The following is a 23,175-nucleotide window of genomic DNA, read 5'->3' as shown; positions in this document are numbered from 1 at the left end:
TTAAGATGCATTTTGTTTCCATCACATTTATTAAAGTCCAGCTAAAAGAAATGTGTATAGGGTGTTTTTACAGCTCTCAAATGAAAAAAATGGGTCAAATTTGACCCTGATCAGTATGTAAGGGTTAATCACTGCATAGAGTAAGAAAAAATAGCCTGGGATCATTCACTGATGCTATGATTAAACCTACATGTGAGTAAGCACTATTTAGTGCTTTGAGCCTTTTGTCTTGTCAACATTATAAGATCTATAAAAACGTTTTAGAAACTTTAGAGCCATTCCCCTGATCTGCTGGATATTAAAAGCAAACATATGCATGTCAAAAGTCAGCTGATATTATATATGTTGAATAAAGGAACATTTAGTGTTTAAACTAAGAGGTGTGCCGCTTCTTCACTATAGCCATTTGTGGTGATATGTGTGTTTATTTCCAATAAAGTGCCCTTTTAACATTTAAAAGGTGGCACGGGTGTCCATGTTGCTCCGTGCACAGTAGAACAAGTGAATCTATATCTATAATAAAATAAATCTGAGCAACAAAGGCTGACATGATGTTCACTGTGATGGATTACATCACCTCAGATGTTTGCCGTTCAATACATTACACAATATCTTAAATACATCGATATATTTTGTAATGCCTTAAAGCAGATGTGATTTATAACAAATGGGCAAAGCATACTTAATCAAAGGCACAATGCTTAACTGCCACCAGCCACGCTAAGTAAGTGATACGAGTAGAGAGTGAGCGCACAGCAATTACCTTTCCTCAGATGTTGGATTAGTACTTCAAAGTTACAAAGAGCATTATCATAAAGGAAGCCGAGTCATTCACTGCACTCTTTCCTCTGAGCTTTATGACTGGATGAATTATAAGATTGGTCTATGAGAGATATTTCGCAGCACATTGCGTACAGATTAGTCTCTCTCTCTCTCTCTCTCTCTCTCTCTCTCTCTCTCTCTCTCTCTGTCTCTCTTCACATGGGGAGCTTCAAAGCTGAGGTGTTTGACTGGAGTGTATTGTGTTGAATCTGAGACTTATCTGAACACAGCGAGGCCTACACATTTGATCGGCTGCTTTCTTCAGCTACGTACTTTTTAATCAAGTGTCAAGACAGTAGCACAAAGTCTCACAGGGTTTGGGATATATTGGATATATACTAAAGTTATATATTAAACTTCCCTACTTACAATATTACTTATGGGATCAAATGTGCACATTGATGAGGCAGTGTTGTGAATTTATCTGATCCCTGTGTCTAATACAGCTGCTAGTGTGGTCGATGACCAACCATTTATGTCTATCATGCTGTCCTTTTCTTAAATATCCATTAATAAAAGGAAGACTCCATCAAAGACATATATTTGAGTATCAAATACTCACCTGAAAAGAGGTTCTGAAAGGTTGTAGCTTGCTCCTTCACTCAAGTCTGCTTTACAACAAATACATACCATGATGCAATTTCATGGCAAAAAAAATGGTTAAAAACATCCATATAAGTAAGTTAAGTAAGTAAAATGTATTTATATGGTGCTTTTTGCAGACATAAGTCACAAAGTGCTTCACATAGGCAAGATATAAACTTCTCATCCCATTAATTCACCTGTTGCTCTTTGTATCTTTATGTTTTATATGTTACAAATGATCATATTTTCACAAAAATACACGTTTTAACCTTTCTTTATTCAAGGGAGTTTTTCTGAAAGCAATGCTGTCTTCATCAGGAACGCCCTGATCACATTCACACAGTTAAATATTCATCCCTGGAAGCTGCCCAGCACAACCACAGTCTGGCCACTGGAGCAGCTGGAGTTAAGGGCCTCGCTCAAGAGCACCTCAGTGTTAGTAGTAACGAGAGAGGCTCAAGTGCTGCTTCTTCGCTTTCCTTCACCCGGATTTATCCTGCCAGCGACCCTCCGCTTACAAGTTCACTGCTCTTACCCCCACTGAGTTGTTTATATTTAATGCTCATAACCAAAATAACCAAACATGATAGATTACAACATGCGGACCTGTAGCAAGCTCACTCCATAAAGTAGTAACCTACTATCTTACAGAGACACTTTTAAAGCCAACCTAGAATGAGGGTTAATGCTGAAAAGCAAAGAGTAGTCATTTAAGGTCAAATGTTATGAAAATAATAATATAAATTCTCCAAAACTTATTTTTCTATTGACATATTTACTATTCTAATATCAAATAATGTTGGTTGACTAGCCTTTAAAGCCAACCAGTTGAGTTACGTATGCCTTTGAAATGCTGAGCTGCCATCAACACCTATTAACACCTACAAATATACCAAAAAAACCCAAAAAACAAAACAAAAAAAACCTGCCTCAAAACTGCTTTCAAAAGAAAATAATACAGGTCGATTCAGGGCACGAAAATGGTCAAAATAGAGAGTGCCTTGGTAGCTGAGTTGTTACCGTTCATGCCACATAATGACAGCGTCCCTGGTTCGATTCCGGCAAGGGACCTTTGCTGCAGGTCATTCCCCTCTCTCTCTCTCTCTATCTAGCTATTTGCTGTCAACCTATATGCCACCTACTATCAAATAAAGGCAAAAATGCCCAAAAATAAATCTTTTTTAAAAAAGGATGAAAATTTCAGTAGCTACTTTTAATTGGCAAATATTTGTTGAAAATAATATATATCGACAGCTTTAACGCCATAATTTGTTGGTGTTCTGGCAAAAGCCTGTTTGGCATCGTTCATTGTAAAAGCCAAGCCACAGATGAAAACAAAATGAACTACATGCTAATATCCCTGAAGGTAAATGATGCATTACCTTTATCGTTGCTATTCACAGAGGGTCATTAAATATTAATTATGTATGATGCCCAGTTAGCAAAGTGTTTGGGCTGTCAATAAAAAAACGTATGGTATTAATATACAGTAAAAGAGGTAATTAAATTGTAAGAAAAGAGTGATAATTACTGTAACCACTATCAAGCATTACACACTCTAAGCTGCTGCAGGGCAATCAGAGTCTGTCCTAATATTTCTCAAAATGACGTCAGTGTGTCGCCTTTCTTCGATTACATGCATAACCAAATAATATGACACATACTGTCAAAGAAATTTAAATATTTTTCTTCTTTGACGCAGTTATCATCCCCGTCGTGACAGGCTGCCCAGCATGGGGCCAATCAGTCAGTCAATAAATAACCAGTGATATGCACGATAATCAAACGGCACCAGTGAGCGGCGTGACGCTCGGCAGCAATGTAAAGAACGTACAGCTAATGAGGACTGATTTCTCAATGGCTTTCCTCACCCCTCTGCCCTTTTCTAATGATAGAGTCAATATAATCTTGCAATGCACTGGAGATGCCTAAACTGAGTCTCCGGGTCTCAGAAGTGAGTTTGTGAGATGTAAGATCTTATTGACCTTTATGTTCAATTTATCTCTAATGGCATCATCTATAATTAGTTATGTGTGTGTGGTACTCAAACATTACTTTGTAGCGGCATTGATGAACCGGTTTCACCTTTTTTCCCCTCTTATGGTGACAGTATAGTGCAGTTAGTTTAATAGATGTATGAACAGAGAGAGAGCTTAGTGAGTTTATGGTATTTAAACTCAGTGATGTTGTTTTTTTTATAATAAGTTTGATGCAATCTGCAACCTCCCTTCTACATGCGATCAAATCTTATAAACTGCACCTTTAAGTACCAATACAGCAATGTAAAAATACTCCATTACAAGTTAAAGTCCTGCATGAAAAACCCTACTTAAGTAAAAGTACGTAAGTATTATGAGCTTGATGTAGTTAAAGTATTACAGTAAAAGTGGTGGTTTGGTTCCTCTGACTGATATATTACTATATATGACATCATTAAATTATTAATACTGAACATGGATGCATTATTAGAGCTGGATAGGGTGCCGCCTCTCAGCTGATTCTTCCTAGTGGTCACTCGCGGTATTGCAGCGATTGCATTTTCCTCATAGACCACTATTGTGTAAAAGAGACATCTCTAAAACTGTTGACAGGACAACTGCAAACAAGTTAAATTATGACTCTTTTAATTATTAATTTTTGATCAATGGAGGTTTAATTGTAAAACCTTTCTCAAGCCAAGAAAAGCATTTTAAAATTCACTGACGTCATCACAGTGTAAAATTTATGGGGTCGAGGGGGAACTTGGACGAGGCCAGCGAAGGAAACACTGCTGCACATATTCAGCGAGCCACATAACATGGAAGCTGGAAACTTTTTTTTTGGCTCAAGCACCAGGCGAGCAATTCTTATTGGATTGAATGGGAGTCAATTTGGGTCTGGGATCCAGCTCTTATAATACATTTGTGATACTGAAGCATCAGTGTTAGAGCAGCATGTTAGTGTTGTAGCTGCTGGAGGTGGAGCTAGTTTACACTACTTTATATACAGTTAGTTTAGTCCAGTGATTCCCAAGTCCCAGTATTAAAATTGTTCTCTCATCTTTGATTTTTGGTGAAATTTTGGATCATTTGAACATTTATTGAAATAAACCATGTGAGAAGTTTGGAGGGAACAATCACTATTTGGTGGAGCTGTTAACAACTCATAGACATCTTAAATGTGAGCCCGACTACACACTGCTTTTTGTAAAACGTCAAAAGCCAAAAAGGTTGGAAACCACTGGTTTCATCTTTAACAAGATGTGTAGTTTAAAATCTTGTCATATTATCTATTGTGACAAATATTCATCTGAAAAGTAACTAAAGCTGTTAAGTAAATGTAGTGGAGCAGAAAGCACAATATTTCCCTCTGAAATGTAATGGAGTGGAAGTACAATAAGTACAAATACCTGCAAACTGTACTTAAATACAGTACTTAAGTAAATATATTTAGTTGCTTTCCACCACTGTATAGTTGTAAGTTTGGGGCTGGGAGGGAGTAGCTTGTCCGGGTGCCAGTGCAGGTCTTATCTTGTGTTATCTGTCACCACAATGCTGCAAAAAAGCCCTCTAAAGACGACTTGTCACTCTTTCACTGAACGTGCAATGAAGCTATGAAACTACATGCATTCATACAAATATGTGTAAATGTACATGGCTTTAATTCACCATTTTTAATGGATGTCATGTGAATAAAAGAAAAAAAAAGGGGGGGGGGGGGGGGGGGGCAAATAAGGTAAGGACCAATAAAAAGTTGGACTGTAAAATGTTATTTTATAACCAGAGGAATGCACTTCTCTGTACAGATCCTTGTTTTTTTCTAGCTTTGCAGATGACATTAATTCATTCATTAAGAGGGTTTCTGATCATGGGAGGCAGGAAAGGTCATGTGTGCAACCATTACACTTAATTTGTACATTTATCTGAAAATCTGCTACTTCTCGCTCCACACAGCAGTAAAAGAAAAGAAAAAATACTGTGCATAACCTGTTGCTGTGTTCAGACATTTTCACCACAAGACCTTTCTGACACTCTGTAACACAAAAAGTGTCACTGCAGAAGTTATAATTTCTTCCTTTTGACGTCCGTCTTTTTGTGAAGGCCTCCAAACACACATGAGAAAATATTCAGAGAAGAAGAGCATGCATGTGTTAAAGAGACTTAGACGCATACACAGAGAGAGAGATCACATCATATCATATATAAATTACTGAATTAATTATTTATTGATGTGTACATGTGAGAAGCATTTTAATGTTCTCAAGCCAATAGAGCTAAATTTAACACCTTATTACTACTGTTGAAGAGTCTCATCTATTTATACCATATCTTTTTAATCTGGCTTTCAATTGAACTTTATTTATGTATTATTCTGTCTTTAATTTTATATTTTAGCCTGTTTTATTGCATGGACTATTCTTTTTAAATTCTATTTTATTTCCTGAACTTTTACTTTTAGTTGTTTTATTATTTTATTTCATTTTATTTTATTTAGGTCTTTTTTTTACATTCTTATCCTACCTCTGGTGTGAGTTATGACAGCATTTCCTCAATTCCTCTTTTTATTGATTTTTTTATCTGTTTGTTGTTTTACTATGTAAAGCACTTTGTGTTATATTGCGATGTATGACAAGTGCTATAAAAATGAAGTTTGATTGATTGATAAAGTAGCTATAGTATTCCTCTCTGAAATGTGGTAGAGGTATCAGGTAGCAGTGCATGGAAATACTCAGTAGTTAAAAACTTTATTCAAATACATTAGTAAATGTACTTAGTAACGTTACACCCACACACTTTCTGCATTAGAAATCTAAATTTAGAGAGTTATATTTATCATATATTAAATTATTGGAATATTAAGTCGGTAAAGCTCATTTTAACACCTCATACTGTGTAATAGCCTTATCTACAAGGCATATAAAAATGCATATATATAACAAACTGAACACATGCTTTAAGTATAAAATCTTGATCTGAAAACTAACTAATAACTATTGCATGTGACATAAAGGTATAGGAGAATAAAGTAGCTATAATATTCCTCTCTGAAATGTAGTAGAGTTGCAGTATCAGGTGGCAGTGCATGGAAATATTCAGTAGTACTTCAAAATTGTGTTAAAAAATATTGGTAAATGTGCTTATACTACTTATAACTGTGTATTTATACATTAAAAAACACTTAATACATGCTTTAAGTGTAAAATATTGATCTGAAAATGAACTAATAACTATAGCATGTTACATAGTATAAAGTAGCTATAATATTCCTCTCTGGAATGTAATATCTAGTAGCAATGCATGGAAATACTCAGTACTTCAAAACTGTATTCAAGTAGGTACACAAGTAACATTGCGCACACACACACACACACACACACACAAACACACACACACACACCTTTTGACCTAGATCACTTTTGGGGACATTGCACAGTTACATTCATTTCCTGGAGACTTATCTTAACCTTTACCCTCACATTACCTAACCCTAAGTTTCACTACTGACCCAAAAAACAGCTTTTTACCAATTAAGGACGCTGCTTTTATCCTAAATTGGACAAAGCGTCTCCAATTAAGCGGTCCTTGGTGTTAAACATGTCCCCATAAGTAGCCTGTGACACACACACGCAACACTGCTAGCCTGCAGAGTCGCTCCTCTCTGCAATGCACTGTGAAACCAAATGTATCCAAAAATGACACTTCACTAACAAAATAAACATCTCAGAAAACATCAGCAAACACCAGCGGATACTCACTTCCCCAGCTCCTCGTAAAGCTGAAACTCATCTGTGAATCTCGTACAGGTTGTCGTGGCCATGTCTCCTCTCCTCTAATTCTCAACCCCAAAAACGTTCACGGTTATGTTTTTTTTTTAGGTGCCTAGATTTAGCGTTTGGGAAACACGGGTCCGCCCTGCAGCTCACACGGCCCTAGCAGAGGTGAAATGCCTTTTGAAGGAGGCGCAGAGTGAATGAGGGGTTTGATACAGAAAGACGAAGCGAACAGGGTTAGGTGCTCTCTCTCTCTCTCTCTCTCTCTCTCTCTCTCTCTCTCTGGGTCTCTCTCCACTATCTGACAGACTGCTACTGTCGCGCTAAAGGCTCAACACACCTCCATCAAGCTGGGAGACTGGAGTGGTGCGACTTCCGGTTAAGATCTCCACAATAAAACACAGCTGTTGCTTCCTCTTCTTGTGTTTAGTGGAGAATAAGTTTCATATTAATAATAACTATTGTAAAAAGTGGTATATTTAACAGCTTCTTCTTCTTCTTCTTCTTCTTCTTCTTCTTCTTCTTCTTCTTCTTCTTCTTCTTCTTCTTCTTCTTCTTCTTCTTCTTGTGTTTATTGGAGAATAACTCATATTAATTATAGCTATTATAAAAAAGTGGTATATTTAACAGCGTCTACTTTTCTTCTTCTTGCGTTTATTGGAGAATAACTCTCATATTAATAATAACTGTTGTAAAAAGTGGTATATTTAACAACTGCTTCTTATTCTTCTTTTTCTTCTTTTCTTTCTTCTTTTTCTTCTTGTGTTTATTGGAGAATAGCACTCATATTAATGATAATTGTTTATTGTAAAAAGTGGTATATTTACTAATGTATTTACAGGCAGAGCTTCTTATTATTATTCTTCTTCTTCTTCTTCTTGCGTTTATTGGAGAATAGCTCTCATATTAATGATAACTGTTTATAGTAAATAGTGGTATATTTACTAATGTATTTACAGGCACAGCTTCTTCTTCTTCTTCTTCTTCTTCTTCTTCTTCTTCTTCTTCTTCTTCTTCTTCTTCTTCTTGCGTTTATAGGAAAAAGCTTTCATATTAATGATAATTGTTTATTGTAAAAAGACAAATATATCTGATTGACAAGAGCTGTGACACTGTTAACACAGTAGCTGGTAAATGCTTCAAGTAAAGGCGTACTTACAGGTTTGAGGCTTGTAATACTTAATAATAAAAATAATAATAATAATAATAATAATAACTTTTTTTGGATAGGAACTTTTATGCAATAAATGCAGCTCAAAGTGCTTTACAACAAAAATAAATTATATACACCAAGGGCTTCACATTAAAAGAGACATGGAAGGAGCATAGAGAAATGTAAAAAGAAAAAAAGAAAAAAAAGAAAAGAAAAGAAAAGAAATGGTTAGGGTTAAAATATAAGAATGAAAATAACAATAAACTGCACTGCTGCACTTTCGTTCTGTTTAACCTCATGGGACAAATTTGTCAACATAAAACTTAAGTTGGTTTTTTTTTGCGCTTGAATCAAAAGTCTCAGCCAACAGTTTCCACATCTTTTCTTTTTCCAGTATGTCACACTTTCAGTCAGACATACAGACTTACACACAGTAAGTCATTTGATGCCATAATATTTTTTCCTGTCATACCATTTGAATATATTTAAATGTGCTTAAAATGGGGGAAATGTAACAGCATTGTAAGCATTGTTTTTAATCCATAGCTGATTATAATTTACTCAACATTTCTAATGGAGTACAGCTGTTTTATACTACTTGAATTTGTTGCCATTTAATTTTGAAGGAAAACGATAATCTACATTCCGGTCTAGTGCTGATAAATTTGACTAACTTGACGATGTTTGATTGTCTCGCAGCCCCGCAGTTGAGCGGTCGCTCTCTGCCGCCCTCTGGTGGACAAAGTGGGTAACGGCAGACAGCGGTAACGCCACCTCCCGCCTGCACGACTCGTACTTCCAAATAGGGGCAAATATGAGAGCTCGTTTGTGCGCTAAAAACGTGCCGCCGTGTGTGTTGTGCATGCATGTGTTAATCTGGATTCATCTGGAAGATGAAAAATGTTTTAGCATTTAATTAACAAACATGACAGGAAAAACATATTAACCCTGCAATACATATTTACAAAGGTGGAAGAAAAAAACTCAGTCTGTACTTAAATAAAAGTACCAATACAGCAATGTAAACATACTCCATTGCAAGTAAAAGTCCTGCATGAAAAATAATTATTAAGTAAAAGTACATCATGAATTTAAAGTATCACAGTAAAAGTAGTGGTTTGGTCCCTCTGACTGATATATTATTATATATGACATCATTAGATTATTAATACTGAAGCATCAGTGTTAGAGCAGCATTTTACTGTTGTAGCTGTTGGAGGAGGAGCTAGTTTACACTACTTTATATACAGTTAGTTTAGTCCAATGGTTCCCAACCTAGGGGTGGGGCCCCTCCAAAGGGTCAACAGGTAAATCTGAGGGGTCATGAGATGGTTAATGGAAGAGGAAAGAAGAAGACTACACACTGCTTTTTGACGTCAAAAGTCAAAAAGGTTGGAAACCCCTGGTTTCATCTTTAACAATGTGTTGTATTTTAAAAGCTTGTTATATTATCCATTGTGTCAAATCTTAATCTGAAACGTAACTAAAGCTGTCACATAAAAGAGGTAGAGCAGAAAGCACAATATTTCCCTCTGAGATGTGAACCCTGCTCTTCAGAGTGGCTGTGGAGCTGTGACAAAGTGGTAGATTCAAAAACTATATTAATTCATATTTAATCACGTGCTTTCATCAATTATCTAAAATAAATGAATCTTGCAAGAAAAACAGTAGAACTGCATCTTGACTTCTTACCAATAATTTATCAGATGAAATTAAAACAAATTTAAAAATACCGATCCTCATCTTTCATATCTCAGTGCATCAAAGGCAAACTACAACAAACTTTTAGGAGGGTTTGATTTTACTGCACACCCCTCCTACAAAGACCAATTTCAGCTTTTTGAAAACGTGTTTATGTTGTTTAATTAGATAGTTTGACCAATCAAATACATTGTGGAGTGATTCAGAATTCATGTGCTGTGATAAAGAATAAACCCCAGCAACCGCTCCTGCTACATCCACATGCTTGAGTGCCTCAAACCCTCATAGCAACACAATTGCTGCCAATTAGCCTTCGCCACTTGGACTCATTAGACAATCGCCCTTTCTGCCTCCTTAGTCACACATTCATGTTAGGGCTGCAACTACCAATTATTTTCATTATTGATTAAACTGTCGATTATATTCTTGATTAATCAAGTTGTTGTTTGGCTCAGAAAATGTGAGAAGATGGTTAATAATGTCAACAACTGTTTCCAAAAGGTCAAGTCGCTTGTTTTTTCACAACCCAAAAAGGTATTTAGTTTATTATCATAGCGGATTAAATAAAACAGAAAATATTCACATTTGAGATGCTGGAATCAGAAATTTTCCTCTTCAAAAATGACTCAAAATGATAAATTAAGTATCAAAAAAGCTGCTGATTAATTTAGTAGTTGGCAACTAATTGATGAATCGTTGCAGCTCTACCTCATCTACTGTAGCCGTATGATGTAAAACTTGACATCTCTCCTTAGTTGAACTGCACTGTGAAAACAAAACCATGTAAAACTTCAGTCAAGGTTCAATTAAAGCCTTTATTTATGTACAGGAGATTATGGGGACACACACACACACACACACACACACACACACACACACACACACACACACACACACACACACACACACACACACACACACACACACACACACACACACACACACACACACACACACACACACGCACACGCACACAATTCTCAGGCAGGGATTAGAGAATTGTTGTGACTCAGGAATAAATTGATATCATAAACACGTTTTGACAACAACATGTATTACATTCAACATAGCACCCGTCACACAAACACATTATATCACAGCAGTCGTTGAATAAATTATATTATGTTTCTTAAAATGTCCCCATGCTGTCTGATTCTCTGACAACAGGCCTTTAATATTTCCACATTATAATAATTTCTAGTAATACTATTGTTTCCTGGCCCTCTCTTTTCTTTTGTTTTTTATCTGAATATGTTGTAGTGTCTCTCCTGTTGAACATAATCAGGGTTTCTGCAGGCTTCACTGGCATTTAAAACTTTAAATACAACATAGAATTCAATGTAATACTTGTTTCACAGTCAAAGTATGAAAGGTATTAATAAAAATGTTGGCGATGATAAAGACTCGAATTATCTATCAAGTGCAATGTGAAATAAATTTCAATTTATTTAAATTTATTTCAGATTTTTGACATTACTTCCTGGCAGTATATACCAATTCTGAATGACCAAATATATAACTACTTACTCATTAATCTTGACCTGGATGTGGCGAAGCAGCATAAAAAATGGATTAATTGATGGATATATTAACCAATTTTAAAAATAACTAATTCATTTAAGGTCAGAGGTCGAGAACAACAAAACTGCGTATTTTCCTGCCAGGTTTTGCAAAAGTAAAAAAATATACAAATAATTAACATTACTGCCTATAGCAGGCTAGAAAATATGAAATTCAAGAGTTTTAAATACCTCCTAAGGCCTTTAAAGCTTTTTTTTTCTTTTTTAGGAAATCAAAATCAATGCTTTTTAAGACTTTTTGAAACCTGCAGATACCCTGATGATGCAGCCAGACAGGTTAGAAATATGTGTGTGTGAGATTTCGGTCATTGCAGTGCTCGGATAGAGTTGACGTGGAGATGGTAGAGGAAGTCTGCGTAGGATGCTCCTCCATTAGGACTCTTGTCTTCCACCAGGTGGCGCTGCAGGGTCTCCTCGCAGGCATCGCCCTGCTTCACCACCCACAGCTATGACAGAGAGATGAGGTGACAGTATTTACGTGTTACATGACTCAAACCAGGTGAGAAAAAGTTAAATAAATGTGAATGAACACACTGAAGTCAAATGTAATTTCTCAGCTTCTCCCTGTAATTTCATTTTAAATGATTTTTTAAAAAATAATTATAGCTCTGTTAGGATTTTAAAAAATATGATTGATCTCTGTAACCTTAATAACATTTTGACAATTTCAAAGACTGTTTGTCTCCTTTAGTGTGAGGAAGAGCATTGAGCACGAAACGTCACTGGTGGTATGCAGTGTGCTGACTTTTGTCACTCTCTATTGAAAGTTATGTGTATATATACAGTGTATAAATTCACAGAGTGGGCTTGTGAAGCTGCCACAGTGCTGACTTGTTGAAATGGGAAACATTTGTCCTCAGCTCACCTTGCGGGCGCAGTGCACCTGGGAGTTCAGTGTGTTGATGAGTGATCGAATACTGATGGACAGAGGGTTTTCCAGAGCAGGCAGTTTGGTCTGGAGGAACAGACAAGCACAAATAAACACACACATTTACACAAAAAATATTTAAAACTGTCCCTTAAACCCGTAATGAGCTGAGAAAAAGGGTTTAAGGGTTTAAGCATGCTGCTCCCTCAGCTTGGAATCAAAATTACATCAATCTAATTTGACTGAAAGACTTGGAAGCAGGCGCATATGGCTGTAGATGTTTTGAATGATGATTAGTATTTTTTAATAATTTATAAAGCTGTAATTTGACTTTTGTTTTCATCTTAAATTGTATATATATATATATATGTATATAATATGTTTGTATTATATGTCTGCAACTGTGACATTTGTACCGCTGTCTGTCTTGGCCAGGACACTCTGGAAGAAGAGAGTTTGAATCTCAATGTGTCTGTTTTTCTTGGTTAAATAAAATAAAATAAAATAAATGAACAGTAAACAAAGAACTAACCCTCACATGTTACAGAGCTTTTTATGGCCGGTCAGAAATATTTCCAACTGTGTCCTCAGAGCTCTTTGGGTAAATTTATAAAAACATCTGAGCTCATTGGTGAGATACATCATGTGTCTCCTTAATATTAAACTAACTTTTATAATTAATCACCTGCAGACCTATTTCCATGTTCTTTGCCCACACTCATTGCTTTCCTCTTCCTTATAACTTAACCATGCCTGATGCCTTATAAAATACTACTAATAGCTGACTTTTAACCATTTTATCCTTGTCATTAGGGATTATAAATTAAAATGCCAGTGGAAATGGAAAATTAAGCATTTTATTCATGCTGTAAGTTGGCTAAATCTTTGGCCAAAGATGCAGCATTGTCCACTTGTCCTATATGTTTATACCCTCATCCTCATAATATCTCACCTCTCCAGAGGGCAGGGAGGAGAAGCAGCTGGTATTGAAGAGCTCCACCAGGGTGCATGTTGGAACTTGGCTGCCCACCCAGAGTAGCAGGGTGAGGGGTGCATGGACCAAATACAGACCTCTGGGCTCCAGGCTGGCGGCACAGCAGCGCAGCTCCTCTGGGTTTAAAGGGCTTGAGCCGTCAGCTGACAGTGTCTGCAGATGACAAATGAGGGAAAATTTCACTCAAGCATCTGACGCATTTACGGACTGTAAAAAGGTCTGGTCACGAAGGCAGAAATCCAAATATTACAGCATAGAGAAGTGATGGAGTCATCTTCTGCTGATAGTATCACAATCTAAAGATATTAACATTAACTATTAACATTTAATCTGTACATGTATTTATCTGGATTAAGAAAAACACACATTAATGCAGTCAGGCAATGCACAGAACACTACCTTAGTAAATGCTGTTCAGTGTTTGGTTATTTTCTCAAGAAAAAAATGCATTTAACAAGTTGAGAGTAGAGCTGAGTGATTAGTCAACTGACAGAAAATGACATGAATCAGCAACTATTTTAATAATCAAATAATCATTTCAGTCATATTTTAAGCTAAAATACTCACTAATAATGGTGGTACTAATAATGGAATATCTTATCTTATCACATTTGACTGGAAAATTATAAAGGTATTTTCACTGTTTTCTGAAATGCTTAATTCAAAAAACATAATTAATAATAAAAGATAATCATTAAAACAAAAACGTTAAAATTAATCTTACCTGGCAGTAGCTAATAGTTAACTTAAGCTAGTTTGATTTACTGATATTTGAGTACCTAAAAATACAGTAAAACACACTGAACACAAAACAACACTTTAAACAGATTACATCTAGAGAGTCAATATTTGTGCCATAGACTGTGTGCTGATTGTACTGACCAGAGGCAGCAGCAGAGGGTAGAAGTGTGTGGCGTTGGTGAAGGTGTCCATGCCGAGCACCTGGCAACGCTGCTGCAGCCGCTGGTGGACAGAGCTCCGCAGGCCTGGCAGCAGCACCTCGCTCTTCCTCAAACTGTTGATGTAAACGGGGAGAGCTCGCAGGTACTGAGGAAGGATGAGCTACAGGACACACAAACAAAATAAGCTGTTAGTTGAGTGTAGTACAGATACTGAAGGAAAAAACAAAATTAACATCTGAGGCTAAACTTGGTTTGTGAAACTGAAAATGCAGTAAAGGATGGAGGTAATTACTAAAACTGAATCAGGTTAAATCAAATCTGAAGCCTTTTTTCATCCAACTCGCATCAAAGAGATGAAGGAAAACTACACAAATGGAAGTATTTGAAACCATACAGTAAATATTCTCATGAGCATGTGTAGATAATCTCACCTGTCCACTAGACACTGAAGCAGAGCAGCAGTGTTTTCGGTAAGAGGCCAATGCTTCTGTTACCTCCGTCTGCAGTTCCTCCCTCAGCTCTTGTAGAGGGCGCTCCAACACGGCACAATACACTAGACACATCACATCACATCAGAACACTAATTAGTAAACCGTAATCTTGTTGAGTTAATTTCAAATTCATTAAATTACTTCTACTATTAGAAAAGGACACAGGATCAACTCTGCATTTTTCACTACATTTACAGATTTAAACGGAAATATGCTGGTTTTTAGCCCAAAACAATTATTTTCCAAAGAAATTAAGGTTTCAGGAAGTGAAAAACCCTCTTAGTGACAGAAAGCAACAACACTTCTGATGTGGTCCTAATTTAGAGAAACAATTGCAATATCAATATTTCAGTTATGAGTGTTTATAAATCATTCACTGATATCATACTATATTAACATTCATATGAAACTAATAAATGTTCAGTAATAGTGCTATATATAGCACCTAAATTATTATCCTGCTAGTAAACTTGTGTGTAGATATAACTCATACTAACATAGATAATCTGCATGTTTAATTTAAACAGTTTGAGCTTCATATTAAGTCTTTTTCAACCATTTTATGAAACTGGACAAAAATGTAAATTGTTCATAGCATTTTGGAACAGAAACGATGCTGATTATCTTTTATTAGGGTATAAATTATAAATAAATCACAAAGTAGTTCTGGTGGCAGTATAGTACAAGTTTCTTACTCTTCTTGCAATAGAAGGCGAGTAGTGTTTGGGCCTGGCAGTGCCGGAAAGCTTCCTGTAGGTGGGGTGAGCATCTCAGAGTCACAGTGTGAACCCTGGTCCTCCTGTCTCCTGACTGAGTGCTGTACGACAACGCAACCTGACAAACAGCAGGGGGCAGAGGAGGATTATACAGTGGTAACCATTAAGAGCAAAGTAAACTAAATAAATTATCTGTAGGACAAACTACAAATTAAATATATCTTTAATCAACAGAGTGTATTCTGCACCGAGTTACTGTATTGTCATGGTCTTAAGAAGAAACATTATTTAATTCTGTGACACTGTAGTCAGCTCATTTATGCCTCAAAACAGGTTAATGATTGACATATTTAACAGGAAGCTCTGGATGAAATAAAAATGACTTTAGTAAAGTAGATTAGTAAATTCCACACATTTCTGATGAAAGGTGATGATCATGAGCATAAACACACCTGTAGGGCTACACCTCTCGTCGGATCCAGAGCTCTGGAGTGTGCGAGCTCCACAGCCAGTGTTGTCTGCCAATCAAGGGTTGCCATGGGGACCTGGCTTGGACTAGGACCAGGGACAAACAGTCCATAACAGCCGGACACACGCATATCTGGTGAGACAGGTACAAACAAAGTGGCATTTGCAGGTGTTTTTGAAAGATTTAAATCACTCAAATAAAATCTCTCACCTTTACTGACAAAAATCCTGAGTTCAGCCTTGTAGCCTGTGTCCGTCTCTAAGATCCTTTTTAGACTGGCGCTAAAACGCTCCTTGTCCAATTCTCCCTGTGGTAGGAATTAAAAACATAGCAATCCTCAATGAGACATATAACTCATCTGAATACATAGCATATCCAAAAGAGTCATCTTTTTACTCAAATACATTTAAACACAGTATTTCTACGTTGTACTGTTGGGTGCTTAAAAACTTTGAAGCATTGACAGTGTTTAGGAAAAAGTACAATTGCAACACACATGGATCCACAGGAAAATAAACTTCAACAAATTATAAACAATTAATAGTTCAATGAATGAATCAATCAATCTTTATTTATATATTTCCAATCACAAGTTATCTTAAGTCACTTTTCACATAGAGTAGGTCTAAACAATACTCCCTATTTTAAATTAATGATGCATAACATCCCCCATAAGCAAGCACTTCATTTTCAGCCATTTCTAACACTGCAGTAAGAAGACCTGTTGATATACCTGCAGGTGGCTGTAAGTGTACAGAGCTCCACCTGTTAGATATGGAATATGCCCCGGCCAAGCACCGCCCACGTCTTGCTGGGAGAGGACGAACAGGTGAACGCCGCAGCCCTGACGGACGCACTCCTTGGCCAATGCTACAACTGGTTCCGACGGCTGAAAGATGGACTTGGAAAAACAAAAATGAAGGGAATTTATACAACCGTACAACAGTGAAACTTTATTTTTCATACATGTATGCAGTGGTGTTGTTGCTTGCTTTCTCTCCCCTACAGAGCAGCGCCTACTAGAGTTGGTCTTGTCACTACACAATCTGTTTTGTATCGAAGGCCAGGCCCTGTTCATTCATACTAAAGTTGCTCATAGGAGCCAAAAAAGTTTGAAATTATGCCAATGAAAACATACTGTGCAAATTGTGATAGTGAAACCAGTCATTATGCAGAGGTTGTGATGCTTGTGATGTAATTACATGGTTTGGCCAGTATGTCAAATTTGCTACAAAGCCCTGCGCTGTTCCTTTATCCAGTTTTCTTTTTACATCCATGTTGCACATGCAGGAGCGGGTTGGACAAACCACACCCAGAAATGCTGTTAAACCGGCTAATTTGATACGTTGAGTTATGATTATGATTACATTAGCTAATGATTAGTGAGGACAGCAATGCATGGTTCCCTGTATTGAATTTAAAGGGGCTTTACTGGCAAGAAAGTTTCAAGAACAATATTTGAACATTACCACAATTATATATACAGTATGCATGTAATTGTGTGTGTTACCTTTGGTCTGTTGGAGCCAAAGAACCCTGAGGAGGAGTGTGTGTGTCCCATCTCTATCAGAGGGGCAGTATGGAAGATGAGCAACTTTCCAGGAGAATTCAGCGCCTTAAAAAAAAAAAGAAGCAAAGTCTTCATCAAATGTTTTAACTAGGACTACAACTAAGTAAAATTACATCTCACCCACAAATCATCATATCTCTAGTTGTGCAGCTCCAAACAAACAAGTTAAACTTCCAATAAACACATTAAAGTCTTTGTTGTAATACAGTAACTGACCTGCAGTACAGCAAGTCCTGCTTTGATAGGCAGATCCATGGGAACTCCACTGGAGTCATCACACTCCGGACTAAACTGAGGAATGAGCTCTAGTACACTGCACACACACACACACACACACACACACACACACACACACACAAAAATGGGTGTGCAAGAAATGGACAATAATAATAATAATAATAATAATAATAATAATAATAATAATAATAATAATAATAATAATAATGAAACATGAAAGTACACTGCTATTACATGAATGTGGTATAACATGTTAGATGAGCAATGTGTAAAATATTCAGGTTTACGACTTCAGACATGACAACATACAGAGTCATGTCTGTCACATCTGTAAGCGAACACATCTGTTACCTGTCAACGCTCTCTATACAGTCTTTCACGGACACCAGAAGCCCCTCCCTCACAGGAAGTTGCAGGTCTTCCTTCTCTGTGATGACCAGCATGTGCGGGCGTGAAAGAGCAGGGCTGAGGTCATACAGGTGGATCCTGCTGTCATACGTCATCAAACCAATCCGGACGTCACCATCCTCCCTACACAAATCAGATCAAACTTGAATTTCCAATCCTGGAGAGTGATACTGCAAAGAAAGCTGTGAAATAATGTGTGTGTATGCATATATAACTAGAGGGAGTATGTTTTACCTGTTCAGAGAGGTGAGCAGAGTGTGTATTTGTTGTGTTACAAACTCCAAATGTCCTCCTCTCAGTGCTGAAGCAGACACATCTATGGCTAGAATCAGCGCAGCAGGTTCACCCTGAGATAAGACACATAGATTGTGATTGAGATGACTCAGAGTATTAAAGGTCTTTGAAGAGCACTAAAAAGGTAAACTGTGTTTTTAAGTAAGACAGTGAGGTTTTGATATTGAAGGGATTCCTTTTGGAGCTGAGATTTAATCTTTTCTCTGTTATTCTCCAATTACTGTATAAACACTCATCCTGCTCTATAACAAATAAGGGTGAAAACTTCAATCTGTTGACCTTTATTTTTACTGTATTTTTACGATTTAACAGTTTGGTCTACAAAATAATTGAAAATGTCACCTTAGTCTCTCTATTTTCTAATTCCTTATGTTGTCTGACCATCAGCCCCGAACCACCAAACATTTAATTTACAATCATATAAAACATAGAAAGGCAACATATCGTCACATTTGAGAAGCCCCTTCAGCAAATCTGTGGCATTACTTCTTTTTAAATATCTGGTAATTAATAAATGAATCAACTTATATCAAGTTACCGAAATCCTCATAAATGGCACCTGTCTTACACATTTCATGTTATTTATTTATTTAATTATCCAGACTGAAGAGAGTGTAACTAACCTTCTGAGAGCTGAGGATCTCATAAGACCCCATATGAAGTTCAGGCCTCTGGTCTTTATCAACCCGAGCCCCGACTGCTCCTTCGGTCGGCTGATAGTTTTGCCACAACACTGAGATGCAAGAGAAAAGAAAAAAAACTGCTGCTTAGTGACAAGGATGCTGCAAACTTGATAAACTACCAAACAATCCAATTACTCTTTTACAGTCGTTATTTCTATTAGACCATTATTTCTGTTCACTCCATTCGTCCATGTTGACGACTGACTTGTGATTATTTTAAGTACTGATTCATTTGCTATTCATTTTCTTGATTGATCTATAAAATATCAGAAAATTGTGAAAAATGTTTACTATAATTTCTTAGAGCCCACGGCTTCTTCTTAATGGTCTCATCTCATTAACAGTCACCAAAATCCAAAGCTATTCAGTTTACTATCATATATGACACAGAAAAACTTATTTCTGAAGCTACAGCCACAAAATATTTTGCATTGTTGCTTTAAAAGCAATCATTATTGTCATTCAATTAACAAGATAATGATAACTTTCTATTGATTGATTAAATGACTAATTATTGCAGCTCTAATTGGAACCTTTATGATACAACCTCAACCACACTGTGGCTATGATATGAGAAAAAAACAGCCTTATTTTTGTCAAACTGAAACTGAATAACAGTTTAAATATGAACATTACCTTCATTGAGTTTCCCACAGAAGGGACAGTAAAACCTCTGACCACAGTCCTGCCAGCCCATAGCAGGGCACATAGAGGCTCCACACAAACAACAACCCACAATGCACTCTGGCTCTTTGCACAGCGGCAGGGGCTTCTGGAGACGACAAACACATGAGACACACAAACATTAATACTTATATAGCCACATAAATCTTCACTTTAAAATGGCAAATGGGTTTAGCATCACAAAACACTGATTTAATGGCTCCACTTCTATGCAAACATCAGCTTAGAAATAACATGTTTCTTTATATGTAGTTACTTGTTTCATTAATAAGCAGAGTATTTTTTTAAATTTTAATTATATATGTTTTGATGAAAACTCACCTCTTTAGCATTTTGTTTAGCCAGTGGAGTGACCAAAGCTCCCAGCGGTAGACGGCTGAGTAGGGCTGTCTGACCTTCACAGGGCACACAGTATGAAGTACAGCGGATGACACAAGGACTCGCATTACCTGCAACAGAAATCTGTATTCATATTACTGGATAAAATACACTGAGACAGAGACACATACATTATAGTGTGTGTTTACCTCTGTCCTCTATGATACAGGAAGTAGTTGCAAGAGGAGGAAGACGGGAAAAAGGCTCAGAGACAAAAACCTTCCTCTCCCACTCTGCCCTGTCCTCTGCCATCACCTTCACCTGAGAGAGAGAGAGAGAGAGAGAGAGAGAGAGAGAGAGAGAGAGAGAGAGAGAGAGAGAGAGAGAGAGAGAGAGAGAGAGAGAGAGAGAGAGAGAGAGAGAGAGAGAGAGAGAGAGAGAGAGAGAGGGAGAGAGAGAGAAAGAGAAAGAGAAAGAGAGAGAAAGAGAGAGGTATAGGTGTCTACAGGCGTTTTGGAGTTAGAAGTCAAGGAAGATGCTAAGAGTGAGGATAGAAGAACTTACAGCACTGGGAAGGAGCTCTGGGTCCAGGCCATAACGAGACTCAGAGTTGGGAGACTGCAGAAAATATAATAAAATAAAAGACTCATCTTTGCATAAATGCATCCAAACATTTCTTACATGTCGAACTGGAGGTAACCTCATATGTCTGGTGAGACTTTTCTGGACAGTCCAGAGATTCAATATACTTGCTGCAATATCAGGTCTAGAGAGAAGCCCTCTTTATTAAAACATTACATTTTTATTTCTGAGGCTCATAAAAAAATATCTCAAAGACACCATTACCTGAGGTACATCACCAAGCACTACACTGACAAGAATAGACCAGTGAACACCAAAAAGTGCTCAGAACTGCAAGGTGCATGGCTAGTAGCTGCTCTAATAGAAATAGCTGACTCACAGAGAACCAAAACAAATTGTGTGGTTCCAACTTTTTGTGTTTTATAGCTTTGTAAACTGAGTATCTTTTTGGTTTTGGGCTGTGGATTTAAAAAAAAAAATTTAAAAAAATTAAGCTCTCTTTTCCCAAAAAATGTCTCCTTGTTCAAACTGTGTGAATTGTAATGCCATTTAAAAGGGACAGCCATGATATCTACTTCAATGCATTTTAAATGTTGTTTCCCCACCTGAGGCGCGATGCTCCTCTCCTGTGCAGCTGTGTCAGGGCCAAACTCATTTATGGCTCCTGAGGGAAAAAAAAAGGAGTTAGATGATGCAGGAGAAACAATCATATACTGATGTAAGTGAGCTGTTTCTGGTCAGACTTTAATTACTTGAAAGAATTAAAGTTGCATTGTGATCATTTTGGTGCTGCTATATAATCTGCATGTTTGGATTAATTTGTGATGATCTGTAAAGATAATTGGACTGTTTATGGATGAGTAAGTGCTACTACACTTTTTGCTTTAGTGCATCTGGTCTTGCTGCTGATTTTTATACTGATCAGTGCTGCTGAACCTGGGCTAGTTCATCATCATATGATTTTGTGAATCTGCATGTGGGAGGCTCTGCAACATGTGTGTAAGCATGTCACACACGACTCATAAACATACCTCTGCTGTAAGGTGGGAGAGTCCACTGAGGCTGCTGCTGGAGAGGACAGGTGGGCACGGCATGATTGTGGATATATCCGGTACTAACAGCAGACTGCACATTTGCACCATCATATACAGGCTGAGTTGTACACTGTGGAGTCTGATTTACACTTAGTCCAAATGATGGACGGTTAAAGGTTTGATGTGGCGACTGAGGTCCATTCAGTGAACCCTGGTGTGTGTATGGAGCCTGGAAAGGGGCAGATATTGCTTGATGAGGGCTCTGAGGGGAGTAAAGTGACATTTGTTGGAGCTTGCAAGACTGTGTATTTTCATTTATAAGGGGAAGAGAGCATGGAGGTATATGTTTTCCTTGGTTTGAGGCAGGAACTACGGGTGAAACATGGGAATCATGAATGTTTTGCTGCACACTGTGGTCAGCATTATTAGGATATACTGAGCTATGATGAGTGCTCAGGCAGCCCTGGTTGGGCGGCTGCAGGTGGCCATAGGAGGATATCTGGTCAGAAGTGAAGCCCAGGTTGAGATGCTGAAAGCTGGGCAGAGGGTTGAAGGGAGGGGGTCCTTGAGGGGAAGCTGTGGACCAGCCGTTCTGGACCGCCCACTGCTGACAGGGTGTCTGGCTCTGATTGGCTGAGGGTAACTCCATCATCCTCCATAACCATCACTGATTGCCGTGTTACTCCTTGTAGGCGGGACCTAGAGAGGCAACACAAACATTTACTAATAATCATCAGAGTCGTGATGTGATTCACAGTCTTCCTGACATAAATGATCTTTATAAAATGAGAGAGGTTACTGCAGATAGTTTGAGTCTATTTGCCTCTGAAAGCATTTTATACATTTAAATTTGATCTTTTTAAGAGCTCATGTGAACTGCAAACATCTCCTGACTATGACAGCTGTCTCTGTCACACCACCATCAGGTTACCTACACACACCTGGTCCAAAATCATCATTAGAGGAGTCAAAATTTACATTAGTTCACCAATTTTAACATCTGATTTTACGGCCAAACTGATGCTAGCTAATATAAGGACACAATACAGGAGTCTTAACATGGTGACTGGACTGTCAGAGGCTCAAGATAAACATGCAATCTTAATTAAAAGCTTTATCTGTTTAAAAAAAAATGTTTTGTCTCAGTGGTGGAAGATGAGACACAGACAGATACCTGCAGAGATCAGCGTCCTCATTTTCTCTCCTGAGAAGCAAATTAATGAATAATTTGTAACATCAGCTGCCCTTTATGTTGTGTTAAAAAATAAAAATCCAAATGATGAGAAACTGTCACATCTTTTTCTTCACGATATCAGCCACATAAATAACACAGTC

The 23,175-nt window shown here is 37.3% G+C and overlaps 2 protein-coding genes across 32 annotated transcripts in view; both read right to left on the bottom strand.

The window, feature by feature from the left end:
* Positions 1-7,203, bottom strand: part of camk2b1 (calcium/calmodulin-dependent protein kinase (CaM kinase) II beta 1) — a 77,121-nt gene extending 69,918 nt beyond the window's left edge. For all 31 annotated transcript variants that reach the window (XM_062418379.1, XM_062418382.1, XM_062418384.1 and 28 more), the window contains exon 1: positions 7,142-7,203. In XM_062418379.1, coding sequence (XP_062274363.1) covers positions 7,142-7,203 — 62 coding nt within the window. The remainder of the gene's footprint in view (positions 1-7,141) is intronic.
* Positions 7,204-10,990: 3,787 nt separating this feature from the next.
* si:dkey-13n15.2 (protein transport protein Sec24C) lies at positions 10,991-23,074 on the bottom strand. The gene is made up of 21 exons (XM_062417646.1): positions 23,015-23,074; positions 21,838-22,539; positions 21,412-21,470; positions 20,789-20,842; positions 20,434-20,545; positions 20,228-20,355; positions 19,859-19,994; positions 19,163-19,272; positions 18,480-18,592; positions 18,189-18,368; positions 17,817-17,913; positions 17,541-17,645; positions 16,764-16,931; positions 16,241-16,337; positions 16,014-16,162; positions 15,541-15,679; positions 14,786-14,907; positions 14,335-14,514; positions 13,411-13,605; positions 12,456-12,545; positions 10,991-12,036 (listed from the first exon to the last, which is right to left on the bottom strand). The coding sequence occupies exons 2-21, from the start codon at positions 22,490-22,492 to the stop codon at positions 11,896-11,898; spliced, it is 3,030 nt and encodes a 1,009-aa protein (XP_062273630.1). The 5' UTR covers positions 22,493-22,539; positions 23,015-23,074; the 3' UTR covers positions 10,991-11,895.
* Between the last annotated feature and the right edge of the window lie 101 nt (positions 23,075-23,175).

Source organism: Scomber scombrus, chromosome 4 (assembly GCF_963691925.1).
Source record: "Scomber scombrus chromosome 4, fScoSco1.1, whole genome shotgun sequence".
Taxonomy (NCBI): Eukaryota; Metazoa; Chordata; class Actinopteri; order Scombriformes; family Scombridae; genus Scomber; species Scomber scombrus.
This window is presented reverse-complemented; position numbering and strand designations above follow the sequence as displayed.